General features: G+C 42.4%; 1 protein-coding gene across 1 annotated transcript in view; it reads right to left on the bottom strand.

The window, feature by feature from the left end:
* TRPM1 (transient receptor potential cation channel subfamily M member 1) overlaps positions 1-22,506 on the bottom strand; it is a 146,829-nt gene that overhangs the window by 13,903 nt on the left and 110,420 nt on the right. The window contains 5 exon segments of the mRNA XM_029574497.1: positions 1,111-1,285; positions 6,694-6,945; positions 9,627-9,755; positions 20,058-20,189; positions 21,361-21,483. Coding sequence (XP_029430357.1) covers positions 1,111-1,285; positions 6,694-6,945; positions 9,627-9,755; positions 20,058-20,189; positions 21,361-21,483 — 811 coding nt within the window.

Raw genomic sequence — 22,506 nt, 5'->3', positions numbered from 1 at the left:
TCCCAACCCATACACACACACAGACCAAAAAAAAAAAAAAGCTGGCCCCCAAACTAGCTGCCTCCACACACAGATACACAAATTATGCCTTTTTTCCTTCTTCAGCCACCACTGGCCTGGGCTCCAGTGGCAGCCTGCACTCTCTTTTTTTTCTTCATTGCCCATCACCAGCAGCCCACAGCTTCTTTTTTCTTTCTCTACTAACGCTGGCTTGGATTCCTCTGATGGCCCACAGCCTCCATTCCCTTTTGTTGGCTGCCGCTGGCCTGGGCTTCGGTAGCAACCCGAGTTATATATTTTTTATCATTGGCCAACACCAGCAACCTGCGCGTTTTTTAAAATTTCTCGGCAGTCACTGGCAGTGGCCTGCAGCCTATTTTTCTTTCTCAGCAGCTGCCGCCAGCCTGGGCTCTGGCAGCATCCCGCTGCCTCTTTTTTTTTTTCTTTCTCCGCAGCCTTCTGTTTTTTTCTTTGGTTGCTTCCGGCCTGGGATCCGAAGGTGGTGCTGAGGCTCACAACCTCTCTTCTCTTTTTTTGACACCTGGCGGCCTGCAGCTTCTCTTGTTTCTTCGGTTACCAATAGTTTGGTGATGACTCCTCTGGGCTTTTTCCTTCTGTGCTCACTGGAGTGCGTGGGATACTGCAGCACAAGCAGAGGTCACATGGCCAATCTGATCGGCACACCAGGGCCTGCCCAAAGCCCTGATAGCCTAATCCGCCCCTGCTGGGAATCGTAGTTATGCTTTTCCCAGTTCAAAAAGCAAAATAGTAAATTCCAAAACACTTTCAACTGGGAGATTAAAAAGATGTAGCAGTCCAAGATGTCTTGGAATTAGTTAGCAGGTGTAAACTGGCTGTTCTGTGTATATACAGTTATACACATACAAAATGCTAAGCAGTATAGTCCCTGATAATAGATTTGTACTTTCAGAATTATACATCTTGAAAGAAAAAGTGATGTCTTTATTCACTGTATATTAAGGTTCTTATTTAAAATACAATAGAATTCCATCTTCTAGTTCTAAATTAAAACAGACACCTCAGTCATTTGACTCTGATCATCTGCCTCAGAAACAGAAATCAGAATCTTACTATGAACTCTATTCTTACGGTCTATCTGGTCTGCAAACACCTCTCCATAGATCATCCAATATGGCATATAGAAGATGTTACGAGCTAGTCTCCAAGAGGGCTCCTCATCTGGATGCAGGATTGCTTGGCGGGCCACTCCAAAGCTCATCAGTACCACAAGCATAATGATCACAAAGTAAAGCATGTCAATCATCTGTAGAAAGAACATACAGCAATCTTACTAAACTAAAATATTTGTAATAATGTTTTGTGCTATATGCATAGAATGGTAGAAGACATTTTGAAACAAAGCCCTCAATCACTTTAAAAAGCTGATCTTGTGTGTCAAGTAAATGGAATGTTTTATACAGAGGAATAGCTGTATACAAGAGATTTTTAATAGTAATTAATATTAGATTATCCACATTAGACCTTAAAGAGATCAAAATTCAAAGGCATTTATCCATATAACTAAAAAATAATCTGGATAAATGCTGACTTTTGAATATCAGTTCAATTTATCTGGATAAATCATTATACATATAAAATGTATCCAGATAAATGGTAGGCATTTCAGGGGCATTCCAGGCAGATGGTTGGAGTTAGCCGAATAAGTTATTCAGATATATCTAGATATGGCCATGAATAAGTCTAAAGTTATCTGGAACATGTCCCAGACAATTTAAGCTTAACTGGCTATATTCAAAGGAATATAAGGGATTAAGTGAGCATCAGACTTAAAAAAAGAAAAAAAAAAGCCAAGTGGAGCTGGCGGTTTGAGCTCCCTATCCCCAAGCCCCTCTAAATATTGTTGTAATGGGTATGGGGCTGATTGTCACTCCTCTTCTCTCCCCCCCCCCCCCCCACCTCCACCTGTAATTACTCAAAGACTTATCTCTGACCCCTCCCCATCCTCTCTCACCTCTCCCACCCCCAAACCACCTCTAACCCTTCCATCCTACCCAGCATCCTCCCAAAGCCCTTACCATCATCAAGACTGTGCTTCCCACAGAAATTGGTTTCAAAATTAGCTTCTAAATTGTCTATCAAGCAAAAGAAAGTCTACCCTCCACACTAAGGGGTAGATTTTAAAAGAAGCGCGATCAGCCTACTTTTGCTTGCGCATCAGACTCAAGCAAAAGTACGCTGGATTTTAGTAGATACGCGCGGAGCCGCGCGTATCCACTAAAATCCTGGATCGGCGCGCGCAAGGCTATCGATTTTGTATAGCCTGCGCGCGCCGAGCCGCACTGCCTCCCCCCGTTCCCTCCAAGGCCGCTCCGAAATCGGAGCGGCCTCGGAGGGAACTTTCCTTTGCCCTCCCCTCACCTTACCTTCCCTTCCCCTACCTAACCCACCCACCCGGCCCTGTCTACACCCCCCCCTTACCTTTGTCGGGGGATTTACGCCTCCCGGAGGGAGACGTAAATCCCCGCGCGCCAGCGGGCCTGCTGCGCGCCGGGCCGCAACCTGGGGGCGGGTACGGAGGGCGCGGCCACGCCCCCGGGCCTTAGCCACGCCCCCGTACCCGCCCCCAAAACGCTGCCGACACGCCCCCGGAACGCCGCGACACCGGGCCCGCCCCCGACACGCCCCCGACACGCCCCCCTCCGAGAACCCCGGGACTTAATTGAGTCCCGGGGCTCTGCGCGCGCCGGGAGGCCTATGTAAAATAGGCTTCCCGGCGCGCAGGGCCCTGCTCGCGTAAATCCGCCCGGTTTTGGGCGGATTTACGCGAACAGGGCTCTGAAAATCCGCCCCTAAGTGCACATATCACAAAATGGTGGAGAAAACAACACATAAAAGTGCAAAAAATGGTATATTCAGTAATAAAATCTCCCCTGACATATCCTGAAAATTTGTTATAGAGTGGCAAGAAAACAAAAAAAGTCATTTATTTATTTATTTATTTATTTATTTATTTAAAAGGCCTTATCTGCCTAACGCAGACCAGCTCAACTAAGCATAATTGTATGTGTGTATTTGTGAAATAGATCCCCCCCCATAAATACCGTTGTCATAATCATTGTGGACCCCTGACATTACCTGAAAATTTGGTGTGGATTGCATGGAAAATGGATGCAAAACTGAAAAACCTTTAGGGGCCGAAAAATGTATGTGTGTAATCGTGGACTATGTGGATCATAAAAAATTTCCCTCTCAAAATCCTCATGTCCGTAGGACAGATAGGTTATTACAATAGATTAAAAGATTTAACTGATAATCTGATGTTATGAATTCATTGGTTTTTAAGGGAGCAGTTGCTTACGCTTTTGTGAGGTAATCAATCAGTTTTATTGTAGAAGTATAAGTATACAAGTTTAATATGGTACAGAGTTTTTATTTTCTTTTGTTTTCTTTTAAGTTTTTAATGTTTTACAGAGCAAAGCACTGTGAACTCATGTTATTCCCAAGCAGGCTTGCATGTGTCAATTACACAATTGCCAAACTAAATAACCCATCTGAAAGGTAATTAAGCCAGTTTATCTCACCCTTAACCAGTGGTGGGTCACACTCCTGCAGAAAACCAGGACCTGTCTCATGAAGCTGCAAGGAAATTCCAGCAAATCTCTGTGCAGACAGATAACAGGAAAGGTAGAACCCAGAGTTCTCACAGACATCTTTGTGAGGTATATACTGGCAGAAACTGGGCAACGAAGTTCTTAGCTTTAGTTCTTACAAGGTATATGTGGCAAGACACCTGTGTCCAAGTTATGGAGCAGGATATGCTGAGCACAGAACTCAGTCTTATACTTGCAGGTTCACAAGTGCAGTGAACCATAACAGTCAAAATTCTGGGATAATCCACAGTCTATATGGATTATTTTTCTCTGTTTGGAACCTTATTGTATATTCAGATCCATAGGATCCAACATTGATCTTGATTGGATGTTACCACTTTCTATAGACACAGTATTGGTGGAATGCAAATAAAGGCGACTGAATCCAGATGCATATGAATATTCTAATAAAGTTCATTTGTGAACATATGCTGAACAATACCCATTCATAGCTGGTATCATGGCTAGATACAAAGTTCTCACCAAGAACATGTTCACAGTTCTTGTGTCCTTGTTGTCCTTGCACATTGGGGTAGATTTTAAAAGGTTGCGCGTGGGTGCGCGCACATGTACACCCAATTTTATTTACCCGATTTACACCAATTGTGCACCTTGCGCATGCCGAGCCACGCAGCCTTCCCCCATTCCCTCCCCCCTAATCTGACCTTCCCACCCCTTCCCCTAACCCCCTCAAAATATTTGTTTTACCTTTTGCGCCTGCCGGCCAATTGCCGGCATGCGATCTCTGACACAGCGGCAAATGGCCACTGTGCCAGGAGCCGCTGACCCTGCCCCGCTCCTGGACTGCCCAAGCCCCAGGACTTACACACGTCCCGGGGCTTTATGCGCGCCGCCAGGCCTTTTTAAAATCCAGCCCATTGTGCGATGCTGACAAATGTCTGATATGGAAGAGCAATCACAGTTTATTCTCTTCTGTATGAATCACAGTCCCATATGATATTACCAAGATCATCGTATGGCTGAAGACTCCATCTTTGTATGTTTGGCCTGCATTTTTTGGTTCAGTCTGTTTGCATGGCTGCAGGTTCTTGAATTCTGCACATCATTGTTTAGGGTCACTGGAATTTACCTTACTTGTCCCCAATACACCCACACCCAACATGTGCTGAAAATTTGGCTATAAATCTCTTATTTGACCCATCAGAAACAGCTCTGGACCCAGTAGACCATATGAGAAATTTGCAGCAGTGAAATTAAAATGCACTCTTTATTTTTTTCTATAGGAGACTCCTAATGCAGGCAACAATGGCCAATGTTGGGACTGAGTGGGATTCTGAACAGGCATGCCACAGTGATGACTGGTGCTGTTTGCCAGAGTATTTTGAATAAGAATGTCACAATGGTGAGCCCATGACAACAAGTTGCTTTTTGCATGAGATGCCATTTTCAGGTATGTGAGCCACAATTGGTGCTGTCATGCTACATTTGTTTTCGATGTAGTAAATGCTGTAATCATGGATATTAATGCTTAGAAAAGGTGGTTATTTATCAGCATTTATAATTTTGGCCAATTGTCTATCTTTTATGAATGATGCTTAAATCTTCTTTCCATGTGGTTGATGTTCTGTAGTTCATAAAGGTTTTTTCAGGTGTGTGAGCCACAGTTGGTGCTGTCATGCTACATTTGTTTCGATGTAGTAAATGCTGTAATCATGGATAGTAATGCTTAGAAGGGAGGGATTATGCGGAGCATGCGTGGGAATCCCCAGTTAACATGGTGGGAGCCCGAGCTCGCTCCCCCTTTCCCGCCGCATTTGCGTGGCCAAATGTCAGCACGGCATGGGGGGGTGGGGAGGGAGTTCATGGAGACAATCAGTGGGGCAGGGAGTCGGGGCCGATGTCGATCTTGCGCTCATCCCGTGAGCCAGGACGCATTGTCCTACTTGCAGGCGCCTGGCATGCTCTCTTTGTCTGGCCAGCATCCATGTTCCCACCCCACCCACTCTTCACTTTTCTTGCAGTCAGGTAAAGGCTTAGGCAAGGCTGGTAGTTAGAGGCAGATGTTAAAATTTTCATGTTTGACTTATGTATATCTTGTCACAGCTGGAATTGTGGGTGGGCAGGAGTACCTGAGTCATTAGGCCAATTGGGAGTGGATGACAGGATGTGGTTGAACTGCAGGTCCTATGGGTTGGTGTGGTATTTAAAGTGGGCGTGGTCTACCCGGATGTGATGGGCCCCATGCTTGAAGGCATCGGGGAAGGGGGGGGGGGGCCGGAAGGTTGTAGTGGTCTTGGTCGATGCAGCGGACGCCGGTATGACGCCCGGACTCGGGGCTTGTAGTCTGCAGCAGTGACTTGGGTACCGCTAGATTTGGTTTGTGTTACTAGTTTAAAAAGCTGCGGCCTGTTTTCTCCCAAATCGCATGTCTCAGTGTTTTATTCATGACAAGATTTGGAGACCGTTATGTGGGGTTGGAAGGTGAGGAGAGTAGAAGCGAAGGTACGAGCTGCTAATTTTAAAGGTGGTTATTTATGAGCATTTATAGTTTTGGCCAATTGTATATCTTTTATGAATGGTGCTTAAATCTTCTTTCCATGTAGTTGAAGTTCTGTAGTTTGTTCATAAAGGACTAAAATTAGTGGTGAATATTATATGACTGAAAAAGGTATCAACATTTTTGCTGATAAGATGAATGTTTAAGATTTTGTTTAATAAGTTATCAATTTAAAAACATTTTTGATTGGATGAATTTTGAAGATATTCTCAAATACTTGGTAATCTTGTGACTGTGCTAGACTAATAGGGTTTTTTTTACAGGGTAAATGATTGAAAAACCTATGCAAGATAAACCTTATTATGAAGTAAATCCCCTTTTCTGTTATTGAATATACTGATTTTTTTATTTTTATAACTTTAAGAGCACTTTTATATGTTTGTCCACTATTTAGTGATAACTATATTAAATCTTATATAAAATGTAAAGGCATATTTTTCCAGTGTCTACAGTATGGCTGTAAAATGAACCCTCGTTTTGTTCACCTACAGGATATACCAAAATATGGTGTAGGTGTCTCTCCAGTATATTACAAATACTAACCATCTTTCCAATCATCATGACATAAGGTCCCAGATACTTGTTTACACCAAAGATGTCTAGTACTCTAATGTACCAAAAGATGATATCTACACAGTAGATGACTCTTCCATAGCCCATATAGGGCTGGTTTTGTAGGCGAAGAATTGCTCCAATTATAAACACTGAAATAGCTACAAGATCTGTGATATTCCAATATTCCTGAAGCCAGACTTTCACTTTTTGGCTCAACTTGCCTGGCTCTGACATCAAAATCTGAAATAAAAAAATAAGATACATATTTAATGAAATAATTGAGGGGAGTTTTTCCCAAAAAGTCACATAGAAAAGTGCATACGAAATATTATCAACTAGCAACTTTTGTGAATACATCGCCAAAGCTTTTAAAGCATCTTCTCATATTATCTGATTTGTTGAGTATTTCAAGCAACCATGGGGTAGATTTTCAAAGGGGTATGCACGTAAGATAAGCGCGTACCCCCCGAAAACCTACCCCAAACCCCCCCTGCGCGCGCCGAGCCTATTTTGCATAGGCTTGGTGGCGCGCGCAAGCCCCGGGACGCGCATAAGTCCCGGGGCTTGCATGGAGGGGCGTGTCGGGGGGCGTGCCGGGAGTGACGCAGCATTTCGGGGGTCATGTCGGGAGTGACGTGGCGTTTTGGGGGTGTATCTGGGGGCGTGGTTCCGGCCCGGGGGCGTGACAGCAGCCCCTGGACCAGCCCCCAGACCGGAAAATGGAGCGCGGCAGCCGGCCCGGCGTGTGCAAAGTTATGCCTGCTTCGAGCAGGCGTAACTTTCGTGATAGAGGTAGGGGGGAGGTTTAGATAGGGCCAGGGGGGTGGGTTAGGTAGGGGAAGGTGAGGGGAGGGCAAAGGAAAGTTCCCTCTGAGGCCGCTCCGATTTCAGAGCTGCCTCGCAGGGAACGGAGGCAGGCTGTGCGGCTCGGCGCGTGCAGGCTGCCGATTTTGGGCAGTCTTGCCTGGTGCGCGAACAAACGTACGCGTGTGCGCAGATTTATAAAATCTGCCCCAGCATATTGAAATAGGTGATTTCTGGCAGGATAATAATTTTAATTTTCCTGGATTCATGTGTTTTGTTTCTGGGTTGTTTTTATAATATATAATAGGTAATTTTCAATGCTAGTAGTAAAAGCCTGTCCAAATATGGGGAAATACCTTGAAGTTTAGGACATACATAATTAAGATGTGTGATAGTAGAGAGTACCTGCAGACCTCTGGATGTACTTTGGGAGTGGATTGACTATACATAGAGAGAAAGGGGTAGAGCTGGAGAGTACATTCGGAGAGAGGGTCCACTCTACTACCACATACTTCCATATGTGGTAGTAGAGTGGACTGGTCAATACAGCTTGGGAGGCCATCCTATTTTGATAAATACATGCATATGATATATGGCATATAGGACCTGTGCATCTTCGACTTGGTGCAGAGCTATCCAGGCACAAGCCCACTATTGGTGTAATGCTGGATGGGAACAAACACAAGAAGATAGGACAGGGCTACCACTGAACAAGCCAGCAAACTGGCTGCCATAGTCTGCAAGACCTTAGCTGCAGTGTAAGTCACCTCTTTATGCTAGTCATGGTTGCTCATCGAGCCACTTGTATTTGCATAGTGTCATGCTCAGAAGGTGAACATTTGTTTAGGTTGGAGGCAATACATAGCTAATTTCTGAATATGTGTGGCTGCTTATGGTCAGCAGATTTGGTTTGAGCATTACTGGCTGCATTCCCCTCCTGAAGCTTCCCAAATGTGGTGGGCATGCATATGGGAACATCCACACAAGCAACAGAGGGGCAATATCTTATAAGATGACATAGGGGGATTAAATGTCAATCCTGTTAGTGTTCTCTAGCATTATAGCCACTGTAGCTATTTGTTTCATTTGTTGGTATCTGTTTATTTAGATTTAGCTTACCATTCATTGATAGCGCAATACGAGTTACATTTCGGTACAGTGGGTACTTTCCCTGTCCCCAAAGGACTTATGATCTGGGATTGTACCTGAGGTAATGGAGGGTGGAGTGACTTTGCTCAAGGTCACAGAGCATGTCCGTGGCGGAGCATGTGGCAGGGGGTGCCCGAGCCATAGGAGAATCTATTGTTGAGCAGTGTCATCTGCAACAAGGTTCCCACTAGAACAGCTGGGGGCCATCTGATGCCTGGGCTATAGACTTCAGTATGGCATCAGGCTAGTTGCTCCAGTTTCACCTGTGCCATAGGCCTGCTTTCATAGAGTGGGATGTCCAGAAACCCTACATCTACCTGGATATTTGTAGTTATTCGCAAAAGAGAACTCAGGTACATAGGCTAGACTCCATTGTCATGGTTCTTTAATAAACTTGCAGCTTTTATTAATTCCACTCGAATTTACGTCTCTGAATGTTTATATGCAGGGCCTTTATGTGTTATGTTGCCAGTTAAACTAGAATTGGATCAGTCTATCCTGATTACAATAAAGGCAGTTGGTAATACTAGTGACAATTTACAAAGAAAATGACTTTAGTAATAGCAGCACTATGAGTATCCAATGATTTGTGAAGTAAGAAAGAACAATACTGAGTAGAGGAGCAGATAGTTTAAAAAGCAGGGTGATGAATACTGTAGTTAATTTAAAAGAGAAACCAAAGCACATTATAGAGCTGGCCCTTCTAGCATCTTTGGCATTTTATCTGTGCAACTCTAAGAGACAAATTATACAGATCACTTTTAATGAAAACTATTATGCTTTATTTCTTACAATTTGCCTCTCCAATAGGGATGTAAAATGCTTGTACAGTTTCAAAAATAATAATCTGAATATCTAAAGCCAAAGTCCTCTAAAAAGTGAATAAACTGTTGCATCGTGGTTTGATCAATGACCCTGTAAATTAATAGTTCTATCAAGTTACAGAATACTAATAATGAGACTTTTACCTCTCTCACTTTTTCTAATCCCAGAGTCAGGATATAAGAGATGACAACCCATTCTTGTATAGATGGCCAGCGTTCCATCTTCACCAGGATCATGTAATTAAATAGCAATAAATACCACAGATAAGCTATCTGGAAGGAGAGAGAAGCTGTGTATTAATGTCATATACTCACGAACAATGGACTCTGACACCTCCAGGTTAAAGCACCTATTAGGCTTTTAACCCGTACACTCTATGGTAACACTTTATATTTATTTCCGGCCTTTATCTTCTTTCCAGCTTGTTGCAAGCTTCCAAGTTCTATTTCCCTGTTGATTGTAACTTTGACTTATTCCTACCTATTGTTATCCATCGTTTACTTAAATTGTTTCTCCAGTTATACCCTTAAATGTAAACCGATCCGATATGGTTAATTACTATGAAGGTCGGTATAAAAAAACTGTTAAATAAATAAATAAATAAATAAATAAATAAATAAACCTCTTTTGTTGCCTTTCTTTGTTATAATGACTATGGATTCACATATAGAAGTTTTGTTGTCCTCTGGTTTTTTTAATAACCTCAAATAATTTTAACTGTAGATGGTAATTGCCAACAAGTTGATAATGTAGCAAGTAAAGTATTTACATAATTTATATCTATATTTATTAGTAAAATGAGATAGAAATGAGGCCAAAGGAGCTTTCTGATTCACCGAATTGCCATGCAGATGTTCTTCATATACATAATTCCAGAAATAGAAAAGTTCATTTGGTCCTATTTATCTACTTTATGGGATCTGCCAGGTAATTGTGATCTAGACTGGACACTGTTAGAAATAGGATGCTGGGCTCAATGGACCTTGGCTTGACCCAGTATGGCATTTCTTATGTTCTTAGAAGTAAAATTTGAGACCTGCGCGCAGGCGCACCTGTGTGCATTTTCCGGCGCTTGCACATGGACATGGCGATTTTATAACATACACGCATATATGCACATATACGCACACATGTTATAAAATCGGTTATGCACGCATACATGTATTTGAATTTGTTACTGCAATGTATTTCTTTGAATTTTGTTTTAGGCCTTTGTAAACCGTTGTGATGTAATTATGAACGACGGTATATAAAATCTTTAAAATAAATAAATAAAATGTACACACAATTTTATATCGATGCGCACATATGGTGTCTCGAGCGTGTAAGTGGGAGGAATTTTAGTAGCTGCTCGTCGCAGCGCAATTACCTGTTTCCCTAGTTTGTTTACAATTCAGCCCAGTAAAGGAGAGGACTTCCTAAACCCCCTAGCTAATTTGGCTTCCCTTTTACACTGTTAGCCCGAGCTTTAAAACCCTGCTGACTAGCCCAGTGTTTTTTTTGTTACATGACTTATACACCGTCCATAGCAGAAGTAAAGTTACGTGGTAGGGGACCCCGACGCGCACTTGTGCACGTAAACACGCGCAGACTTCATGGTGCAGTTCCAGCCCGCCCATGTCTTGACCATGCCCCGCCCAGACCACGCCCCTGGCACTTTCAGTGAGAAAATGTTTATGCGCGTACCCACGTGAGTTTTAAAATCCTCACGGTGTGTGCCAGGCCGAGTCACACGCATACCTCCCGGCTTTGGTATGCGTAGGGTTAGAATTATCTATATTCACTATCACCAGGATTTTCTGCTTTCATGACTGAGCCTGGATTACTGAGCATTTTTCTTATAGCCATAGAGTAGGGAAAAAACCTTAGTAAATCAGGTTGTTTATAAAGTTAAGAATTGTAAAACAGCTTTATTCATATCTTTATAATATAAACAGATATATTTTGATCAATGTAAGAACATAGAAACATAGAAATGACGGCAGAAGAAGACCAAGCAGCCCATCCAGTCTGCCCAGCAAGCTTTCACACTTTTATTTATTTATTTATTTATTTATTTTTCTCATACTTATCTGTTACTCTTGGCCCCCATCAACAACCCCCTGGTTCCAGTTTCCCTCCACCCCCGCCATCAATGTAGAGAGCAGCGCTGGAGCTGCATCCAAGCGAAGCATCCAGATTAATTGGGCAGGGGTAGCAACTGCTGCAATAAGCAAGTTACTCCCACGCTTATTTGTTTGCTGCCATGCTTATTTGTTTACCCAGTCTGTGCCATACAGTCCTTGTTATTTGTTGTCTGAATATAATTCCTCTTTTTCTTTATTCCCCCTGCCGTTGAAGCAGTGCATTGTGCTGGATATGTATTCCCAGTGAAGTATCAGGATTAATTGATTCAGGGTAGTAACCGCCGTAACAAGCAAGCTACTCCCATAATTATTTGTTTGCCCAGACTATGTAATTCATTCCTTGTTGGTTGTTGCCTGAATATAATTCCTCTTTTCCTCTTCCCCCCCCCCTGCCGTTGAAGCAGAGAGCTATGCTGGATATGCAGTAAAAGTGAAGTATCAGACTTATTTGGTATGAGGTAGTAACCGCCGCAACAAGCAAGTTACTCCCTGTTTTTTTTGTGAATGCAAATCCTTTTTTTCCACATTTCCTCTTGCCGTTGAAGCATAGAGCAATGCTGGAGTTGCATTGACAGTGAGTATGTTTATTGAATAAGGGTATTAATCTCCAGGCAGTAGCCGTAATTCCCGCAAACTGCCCCCATGCCTCTTCTCTTCATTCACATCCTTTAGACTTTATGGATCCCACGCCCCTTTGAAGTCCTTCACAGTATTGGTCTTCATCACTTCCTCCGGAAGGGTGTTCCAGGCATCCACCACCCTCTCCGTGAAGAAATACTTCCTGACATTGGTTCTGAGTCTTCCTTCCTGGAGTTTCAAATCGTGATCCCTGGTTCTGCTGATTTTTTTTTCCAGTGGAAAAGGTTTGTCATTGTCTTTAGATCATTAAAACCTTTCAAGTATCTGAAAGTCTGTATCATATCACCTCTGCTCCTCCTTTCCTCCAGGGTGTACATATTTAGATTCTTCAATCTCTCCTCGTAAGTCATTCGATGAAGACCCTCTGCCTTTTTGGTCACCCTTCTCTGGACCGCTTCCAACCAACCTGTCTCTGTCCCTTCGGAGATACGGTCTCCAGAACTGAACACAGTACTCCAGGTGAGGCCTCACCAAGGACCTGTACAAGGGGATAATCACTTCCCTTTTCTTGCTCGATATTCCTCTCTATGCAGCGCAGCATCCTTCTGGCTTTAGCTATCGCCTTGTCACATTGTTTCGCCGACTTCAGATCATTAGACACTATCACCGCAAGGTCTCTCTCCTACTCCGTGCACACCAGCCCTCCCCCCCTCCCCCCCCCCATCGAATACTGTTCTTTCGGATTTCCAAACCCCATATGCATGACTCTGCACTTCTTGGCATTGAATCTAAGCTGCCATATCTTCGACCACTCTTCCAGCTTCCTTAAATCCCATCCCATTCTCTCCACTCCTTCCGGTGTGTCCACTCTGTTGCAGATCTTAGTGTCATCCGCAAGAAGACAAACCTTACCTTCTATCCCGTCTGCAATGTCGCTCACAAAGATATTGAACAGGACCGGTCCCAACACCGACCCTTGCAGCACTCCACTTAACACCGCTCTCTCTTCAGAGTAAGTTCCATTTACCGTCACACATTGTCTTCTGTCCGTCAACCAGTTTGCAATCCAGGCTACCACCTTGGCACTCACTCCTAAGCTTCTCATTTTATTCACCAGCCTCCTGTATGGGACTGTATCAAAAGCTTTGCTAAAATTGAAGTAGATGACATCAAGCGCTCTTCCTCGATCCAATTCCTTAGTCACCCAATCAAAAAAGTCGATCAGATTTGTCTGACAGGACCTTCCCTTGGTGAAACCATGCTGCCTTTGGTCCATCAATTCTGCTGCTTGTAGATAGTTCATAATTCTTTCCTTCAGCAGTGATTCCAATATCTTTCCCACCACCGAGGTGAGGCTAACTGGCCTGTAGTTTCCAGCCTCTTGTCTGCTTCCGCTCTTGTGAAGCAGGACCACAGTCGCTCTTCTCCAATCACTCGGCACCACTCCCGTTTCGAGGGAGCTACTGAACAGGTCATACAGTGGAGCTGCCAGCACATCTCTGAGCTCCCTCAGTATCCTGGGATGAACCTCATCAGGCCCCATGGCTTTGTCCACCTTCAGTTTTCCTGGCTCTTCCCATACATTCTCTTCCATAAACGGAGTTTCATCCATTCCATTTCCCTCCAGTTTCTTGTTGACTAGTGTCGGTCCTTCTAACTTTAATCACATTGCATATAAGGGCTAGATGTACTAAAGAATTTCTCCTAATTTGTATCTCTGGGGAAAATGCTTAGTACATATAGCCCTGAGGACAAGAGCATAGCCAATATAATGTTAATTTTTAAAAAGAGCCGTGGAGTGATTTCAGAAACTACAGACCAGTGGTTCTGACTTCGGTGCAGGTAAATTCGTGGACCGTATTATTAAGATGAAAATTACTGAGCACAGAGATAAACATGACTTTGACAGTAATTTCAAAATCAGCGTGCGTGCGCCCATACACGTGCATATTTATTTATTTATTTATTTATTTGTTTATTACGTTTTCTATACTGTCACTAAGATATACCATCATAACGGTTTACAAGACAAAAAAGTAACTAACAGCAAATATAATCAGTGGCGTAGCCAGAAATGAATTTTTGGCTGGGCCCAAGGTTAACATGAGTGGGCACTAAAAGTCTGAGCCATGGAATTCATATTCTTATTGATAAATACTTTCACACACACACCTGACAATAGATTTCTAAATAATCTGCTACAGCTGTTATACTTTTAATATTTTAAACTCAATTACTTCAAGCAGCTACCAATGCTAAACCTAATATAGTTATGAAAGCATTTCAATTATACTTAAAGAGATCTCAAGTGGCAGTATCTCATAACTTACAAAGAACCATATACTAGTCTACTATAAAGACAGATATCTCATCATACATCACAGTATTCTGTGAGATGTTTTAAAACCCTCTGGAATGTTGTACCAAAATATTTCTACTTGAAAAAAGCTCAGAAAGGCAATGTACTTTTAAGATGGAACTAGGTTCAAACTAATTACAAATTCAATGATGAAGGAACCCTCTTTCCTATTTTCTTAAACTTATCAAACGCAGTAATTCATGACCATCATAATAGGCATCATTGTGTGGTAAAGTATATCTTTGTCACTCTGCCTTATGCTTAATCATAGGTCAGTCCATATTTTTTAAGTGTTTTTGTTGCTTAATTTACCCCAGTGATATACTCCAAATTTCTAGCAATAATCTTGTTACATCAATTCAAGGTTACTTATGTTGAAAATTATGAACCAAACTTATCTGGATAATACGATGTTATTACTTCTTCTTAACCACCATCGACTTTGAGCTTGATGCCACGCCAAGATACGCCATGCTGTGGAATATATTACGCCCTTGAAGAAGGACTCGATGCTAGTCCGAAACATTGTGCAATGTCGGGCATAGAACAGCAATATAGTGAATTCTCATATTGCTGACAGTTTGAGGGCATCAAGCTCAAAGTCGATGGTGGTTAAGAAGAAGTAATAACATTGTATTATCCAGATAAGTTTGGTTCATAATTTTCAACAAAAGTAACCTTGAATTGATGTAACACAAGATTATTGCTAGAAATTTGGAGTATATCACTGGGGTGAATTAAGCAACAAAAACACTTAAAAATATGGACTGACCTATGATTAAGCATAAGGCAGAGTGACAAAGGTATACTTTACCACACAATGATGCCTATTATGATGGTCATGAATTACTGTGTTTGATAAGTTTAAGAAAATAGGAAAGAGGGTTCCTTCATCATTGAATTTGTACCAAAATATTTACCATAATTGAGCAAATGCCTTATTAATCTGTATCAATAAAACTGATAAATATCTTTGAAGATTTATTTTCCTTTCCTATGTCTCAACTATTTAGTTTTAGTCTTCCTCTGATGCTGACATTTGCTGAATCGAGTCCAGGGGCTCCTGACATTCATCCCCATTTCTTTACAAAGGAAGAACAGAAAAAAAGACTGTTCTGGATAAAGAGATGTCTTGAAGGTGGTCACACCCTTTGGCTGACAGCTGGGATGTATCCTTAGCAGTGTGGAGAGGATAACTGGGTAGACAGGAGAAAAAGGCTATCCAGCCCTGTCATTTACTAAGCTATCATCATGTAAACATACACTCTGCATCCACAAATAAGATTGATACAATTGCCTACAAGCTAGTAAAATACCTCACCTCAGGCACACACACAGAACCGACCTTCACCAAAGTACAGAAAGACCACACATTATAACTATGGAGATAGAAACTGGAATGGAAAACCAAAAAAAGCCACTCTGCATGCAGTGCAAACCTGGAGAAATGGAAAGAGAAATATAGCACCTAACAGTCCCAGGATCTGCAATAATGCACACAAACTAAGCCGCACAAAGTTAAACCTGCATTATGGAACATATAACAACCCTATCTATGAAAAGGCAACACTACAAATATTAAATCAGGTCCTAAACACTAATACATCTCCTATTAGGAAAACAGAACAAGCCAAGCTGCTATAGAGCCCCACACAGAAATAACTGTAAAACTATATTAATAAATGTTTCAAAACAGCTGATGAACAGAATAACATCCAACAAAACTCATAAAAATTATTAAACATTGTCCAAATATCAATAAAATATTTCAAAACAGCAGACACATCACATAATACTCAATAATTAAAATGGCAGTCAATCAAGAAAAATAAACTTAAAATGCCACTTTTACTTACCATCTCCAGCAACTCTCCTACTCCTTTCCCTTGAAAGCACATACCAGGAGCAGCAGCTCTGTCTCTCACACACACACCCCAGTCACCTCCCTGCCCAGTCTCTGTCTCACACACACCCCAGTCACCTCTCTGCCCAGTCTCTGTCTCACACACACCCCAGTCACACCCCACACACACCCCAGTCACCCTCCCTGCCCAGTCTCTGTCTCACACACACCCCAGTCACCTCCCTGCCCAGGCTCTGTCTCTCACACACACCCCAGTCACCCTCCCTGCCCAGGCTCTGTCTTTCACACACACCCCAGTCACTCTCCCTGCCCAGGCTCTGTCTCTCACACACACCCCAGTCACCCTCCCTGCCCAGGCTCTGTCTCTCACACACACCCCAGTCACCCTCCCTGCCCAGGCTCTGTCTCTCACACACACCCCAGTCACCCTCCCTGCCCAGGCTCTGTCTCTCACACACACCCCAGTCCCCCTCCCTGCCCAGGCTCTGTCTCTCACACACACCCCAGTCACCCTCCCTGCCCAGGCTCTGTCTCTCACACACACCCCAGTCACCCTCCCTGCCCAGGCTCTGTCTCTCACACACACCCCAGTCACCCTCCCTGCCCAGGCTCTGTCTCACACACACCCCAGTCACCCTCCCTGCCCAGTCTCTGTCTCTCACACACACCCCAGTCACCCTCCCTGCCCAGTCTCTGTCTCACACACACCCCAGTCACCTCCCTGCCCAGTCTCTGTCTCACACACACCCCAGTCACCTCCCTGCCCTGCATTTCCAGCCCGTGGCTTGAACACTGCCACTCCTCCCACCCTGATGACCCCCCTTCTTCCTGCCCCACCAGCCAATCAGAGGCTTCCTCCTTCCACTGGCAGGAAGAAGGCTTCCGATTGGCCCGCGGGGGCAGGTCGAAGGGAGGAGGTTTCCCATTGGCCCACGGGGGCAGGAAGAAGGGAGGAGGTTTTCCATTGGCCCACGGGGGCAGGAAGAAGATAGGAGGTTTCCCATTGGCCCACGGGGGCAGGAAGAAGATAGGAGGTTTCCCATTGGCCCGCGGGGGCAGGAAGAAGGTAAAGGGAAGTATTACTGGGGCTGTGGGACACCGGGAGCCGCAACACACCAGCTGATTTTATTTTTTTTTCTCCCTTGGGTGCCTGCTGATGCTGCCTGCTTTTATTGGCTGCAGTGTCTTGCAAAGAAATTTGGGTGGGCCTGAATGGAAAGTGGGTGGGCCACTGCCCACCCAGGCCCACCCGTAGCTACGCCACTGAATATAATCCAGACAATTTTTAAATAAATTACAACATTTTAAAATAGCTAAAATTTAAAACAAACACTAGGACCTAAAATATATCAATATATTGAAATAAAATTACTAAACAATATCAGTAAATTAAATACTAAAATAGACACTAATAATGCACAAAAGGCCTAAAAGCATAAAATAGGTTAAAAAAAAAGGTCATAAAATAGGTAGTAAAAGGTCTCTTTTTTCACTCCATATATGCCATACTAAATAGCCAGGTTTTAAGATCAGGTTTAAATCTTTTAAAATCTGCTTCAAGCCTCAGTTCCTTCAGTAATGTATTCCAGTGTTCTGGTCCTGCTAGAGATACCGCGCTCTCCCTAACTTGATTCAGACGTGCTGACTGGACTGAAGGTAAAGAAAGGAGGCCTTTATTGGCAGACCGCAAGTTTCTTTGTGGAACATGAAGCCTGATGGCTGTGTTTAGCCAGTCTACTTGCTCCCCTTATACAAGCTTGTGAAGAATGCTTTATGTTTTAAATTTAATTCGTGATTCGATGGGTAGCCAATGTAGTTCAATTAGGATAGGGGTAATGTGATCCCTCTTTCTGCTGCCAGTTAAGATTATTGCTGCAGTGTTTTGCAGGACTTGTAAAGGGCATATGGATGATGCTGGAAGGCCTAAGAGGAGGGCATTACAGTAGTCCGTACTGTATTGGCATGCGAGCGAAGATACGCTGGAGTTTTAAATTGTGCGTGCATGGTAACTTTCAAAGTGGCATGCGTGTTCACATGTGTGCACGTTCATCGGCCCGCACCCAGGGACAAGGCCATTTTAAAACATAGGCAGGTATATGCATGCATGTTATAAAATAGCCAGAACATGTGCATATGTGCGCTCAATTTTAAGTGGACACACACACACACCTGTATGTGCAAATGCTGCTTCTGCCATGTAAGTGGGGCAATTTTAAAAGGCCAAATGTTCCGACACTATTGCCAGTTTTTACAGTTTTGTTTCCAGCTCGCCCAGTTAAGGGATAGGACTTCTAAACCCCGCCTAATTTAATTGCCTCCCTTTGTCCCTGTTAGCTCCGACTTTTAAAACCCCCATGCTCTGCCTAGATATTTTTGTTTTCTAAGTTACATGTCATCCATAGAAGAAGTAAAGTTAAGCGGCAGGGGACCCCGGCGCGCACCAATGCGCATAAGTATTTATGCGAAAATATCATATTAAAATCCCGGAACACTCGTGCCCTGCCCAGACCACACCCCACCCCATCCTGTAAAATTTTCGTTTGTGCGTGCAGCGGCATGCGCGTACGTATCCCGGCAGCTTTAAAATCCCATCAGTGTGCGCCGACCCGACACATTCACACATCCCCCAATTGATATGTGCATCAGGCTCTTAAAATTCACCTTTGACTGCGCATGAGTATGCTTCTAATTGTAAGAGGTTGCTCGAGGAAAGCTAGTGTGTGGGTCTTTCATAGGACTTTGTCGGCTTTTACTCATGTAAGCAGATTCATGTTACATACTCGTGCACGTTTTAAAATTCGCTCGCAAGGCACATTCCCAGTTTTCCAATTAGTCTCCCAGTTTGTCCATTTAATATTGCGTACGTGTTGGCCCCACCCCTTTCCCTCCCCCTTATGAATCATGAGCATGGGTACATATGCGTTTAATTTGCGGCTTTGTTAAATCTGTGCTGTTCGCATGTGGCCCACATACAATGCTCTATGTAAGCATTTTTGCGTGAGCAACACTTTTAAAATTGACCTCTTAATGAAGAGAAGCTTGCGTGGGTTTAGCAAATGGACGTTTTTGCCTTACTAACTCATAAATCATATGAATTTGTTAATTAAAAGTGGAAATAGCCAGGCTTTTGCCTTTTTTCTAAAGCCTAAATACTCTTGAACCATTCATACTTCTCTCGGGATTTTATTTCATACTTTGGGGCCAAAAAATAAAAAGGTTATTGGCCTGGTTTCATATAATTTAGAATGTATCATTGAAGGAATTCAAAGTAAATTCTCTTTCAGAAAACCTATAAAGCAGCTGGCAATTCTAATTTTTGTGTGACATCACAGAATTCAGTGGAAGGTTTTGCTAAGAATTAAAATGGTATTGCCCAGCCTTGCTAAAAATCTGTACTTTATAAAAATAAACTTTGAAGAAAAATTAAAATTCAACATTTGAGAGCTGAATATTTTGATAAGCAGTCTTTCAAAACATACGAAGTTCACCTTAAAGATTTAAATTTCCTTTAAGATTTATAGCAGTGACTTGGTGTTTGGGGTTTTCTTGATATTTCATTACATCATTTTTGCAATAAGTTACAGAACAGAGGAAAATCTGAGCAATTAAATCATTCAAAATCTGAATAAAATATTCATATACTTACTGTATAAAACCAGAACTTTACAATAGGAGCATTATAGAATTCATAAATTTTAGTTCCAATTGGAATACCCCATTGCTTTTTGTTTCTGTCTTCTTCATCCCCTATTCTGGAGCAAGTGTCAACATTTCCATCCTATGGAATTAGAAAAAATATACATTCATGACCAACAGAGCTTCTCTTAACTGTATATTCTCTGTTAATATATGCCAATACATTAATTTTCTTTTTTTCCTTCCATCTTAGATCCTCCTGCTTCAGACAGCATGCTTAGGCAACACTAAGTAGCCTTTGATTTCTTCCTCAGAGAAGCCCTTCAGCACAATTGCTTAACTGGAAGGGGCTGCCACAATAGTTGCAGCTGTCTTCTTTCTCTTTCTTGGGCCTAAATTCAGTACCTCAATAGAACACTGATGCAACCCAGTGAATGGAAGATTCAAACCCAGATCCCCTCACCACAATGCAGAGTACTGTAGCCCGAGTCACAAGGCCAACCCTTGCTAAAAAAGTTTTATACTTAGAGATAAGATTACAATTACAGTTGTGTTAAGGAAATGTTTTGAATAGAGGCAATTTTACTATTTCAAATTTGAAATCTAGAACAGATGACTTAAAAAGCTGTAAGAATATGTTAGAGGGGAGAATCGTGACACAGCAAATCGCCTACAGGTTTTGCTCAACTCTTGAAGCATTACCTGCCTTTCCTTTGATTTTTTTTAATACATCATTTTTCTTTCCTACTGCACTTACTGTGGATTTGATAATAGTCACAAAATGTTTGTTCTCCAAATACTGTGCTATATTTGTGCATTATTGCCAGTGTTTGTTAGATACATTTCTATTTAGGCTGTACAACTATATCACATGCACAAAAGGCTTCTACTTTTGTGCTATACACATCACAGTTTTGGAGGAGAAGAACAGGGGACATAATACAAGGTCATCAGAAAATGAAGGGAATGAATACTTCTCATTCATTTATTTGAATCTCTTTTGTTCATAGATTCTGGTGATATTTTTCAAAATTACCTTCTGTTCAAAGATATTGATCTCACAGGGCCAGACGTCATGGGAATAGTAAAATCTGCAACTCCCAGTTTTGTATTTTATTGTATTAAATTATGTTAACAATTGCAATCTGTTCAGCAATAGTTCTCATTATAAGCGGAATATACATGTTTTAAAATAAATAAATAAAATAAATACACTTCCTGTGGAAGAATTAAGTCTAAAAGTTCTCCCACCTGAAGACTGCTCTAAAAAACTAAAAACAAATAGGATTTCAATAATTAGGTGCCTTCCTCACTGTGTTTTCATCCTCTTTCTCTTTGCCATCTTCATTTTCCTTAGATGTTTGATATGAAAGATCATTCTGGGAACGAAACTCCAGGAAAAGAATGGTTGGTGGAAGTAGAATCCCCATAATAACCTGAAAATTAATAACAATATGTCATTATAAACTGGGTACACTACACAGGATGCTCATTTTATCATTTGCTTAGAAACTGCACAGAAATCATCAAAATTAACCTTTTTTTTTTTTTTTTTAAATCTCAGTTTCTCCTTTCTCCTATTTCTTCCACTTCAGTTGGAACCAGTGCTAGGATTCTGGTGCCATGAGCCTTCATTCACAACTACCCAGGGATTTTTCCCCCTGTTTTACTAGACCCTCCTAATCTGTTCATTATAGCAATAATCCTAAGGCCAGAAGCCATGCACCAGGGCTCTTTATCATGAGCTCTATAACCAGACAACAGGTATTGCCATTTTTTATGCTGATTCCCTCCCCACCAGCGGCTGTGAAAACTGCCTCTGCAGCTTCCCCATTTGACTCAGGATGTAAAAGGTCTGATCCAGGAACTGAGCTGGAGACTCTGTGTGGCACCAGGCAGGCCCTAAAATTAACATTTTATGATCAGCAGACTTTAGTCACTGATTATTCCAAAATTAATATTGCATTTTAAAGTCACATCATTCATCTATGGTAATTATTAGCTATTGCTCTATTAGCAATGATCATGCTTAATGGGTGACTATTGTGAGGGGCTGAGTCACTTGGGGCAGGGGGGGAGGGGGTTTTTCATCCAATCGCGTTAGGTCCTTATCGTGGGTGTTAGGGCCTTAATGCCTGCTATAACGCCGTAACTCATGCTTTACCAGATTGTGAGTAGAGTGTTCTATGACATAATATAAAATATACCTCCACACGGCCATCGCGCACAATGCAAAGCAGCTCATTAATATGTAACAGGCTTAACATGGGTCATGATACATTTTGTAATCCTTATTAAGCTGTGCTAGTTAACTATACCTCATGAGGTGTAGTTAACAAGCCTTTAAGAGCTTTGGGCAAGCTAATGTGCCTACCCATGCTCTTACCCCCTCTACCTTTCCATGAATACCTAAAAGGGCCTGAAGGCTCAAATTTTACCCCTCATCCTCCCCTCTGTAC

The sequence above is a fragment of the Rhinatrema bivittatum genome, chromosome 13, assembly GCF_901001135.1.
Source record: "Rhinatrema bivittatum chromosome 13, aRhiBiv1.1, whole genome shotgun sequence".
In the NCBI taxonomy this organism is placed as follows: domain Eukaryota; kingdom Metazoa; phylum Chordata; class Amphibia; order Gymnophiona; family Rhinatrematidae; genus Rhinatrema; species Rhinatrema bivittatum.
Note: the sequence above shows the minus strand (reverse complement) of the source record. Positions and strands in the feature narration are given on the sequence as shown.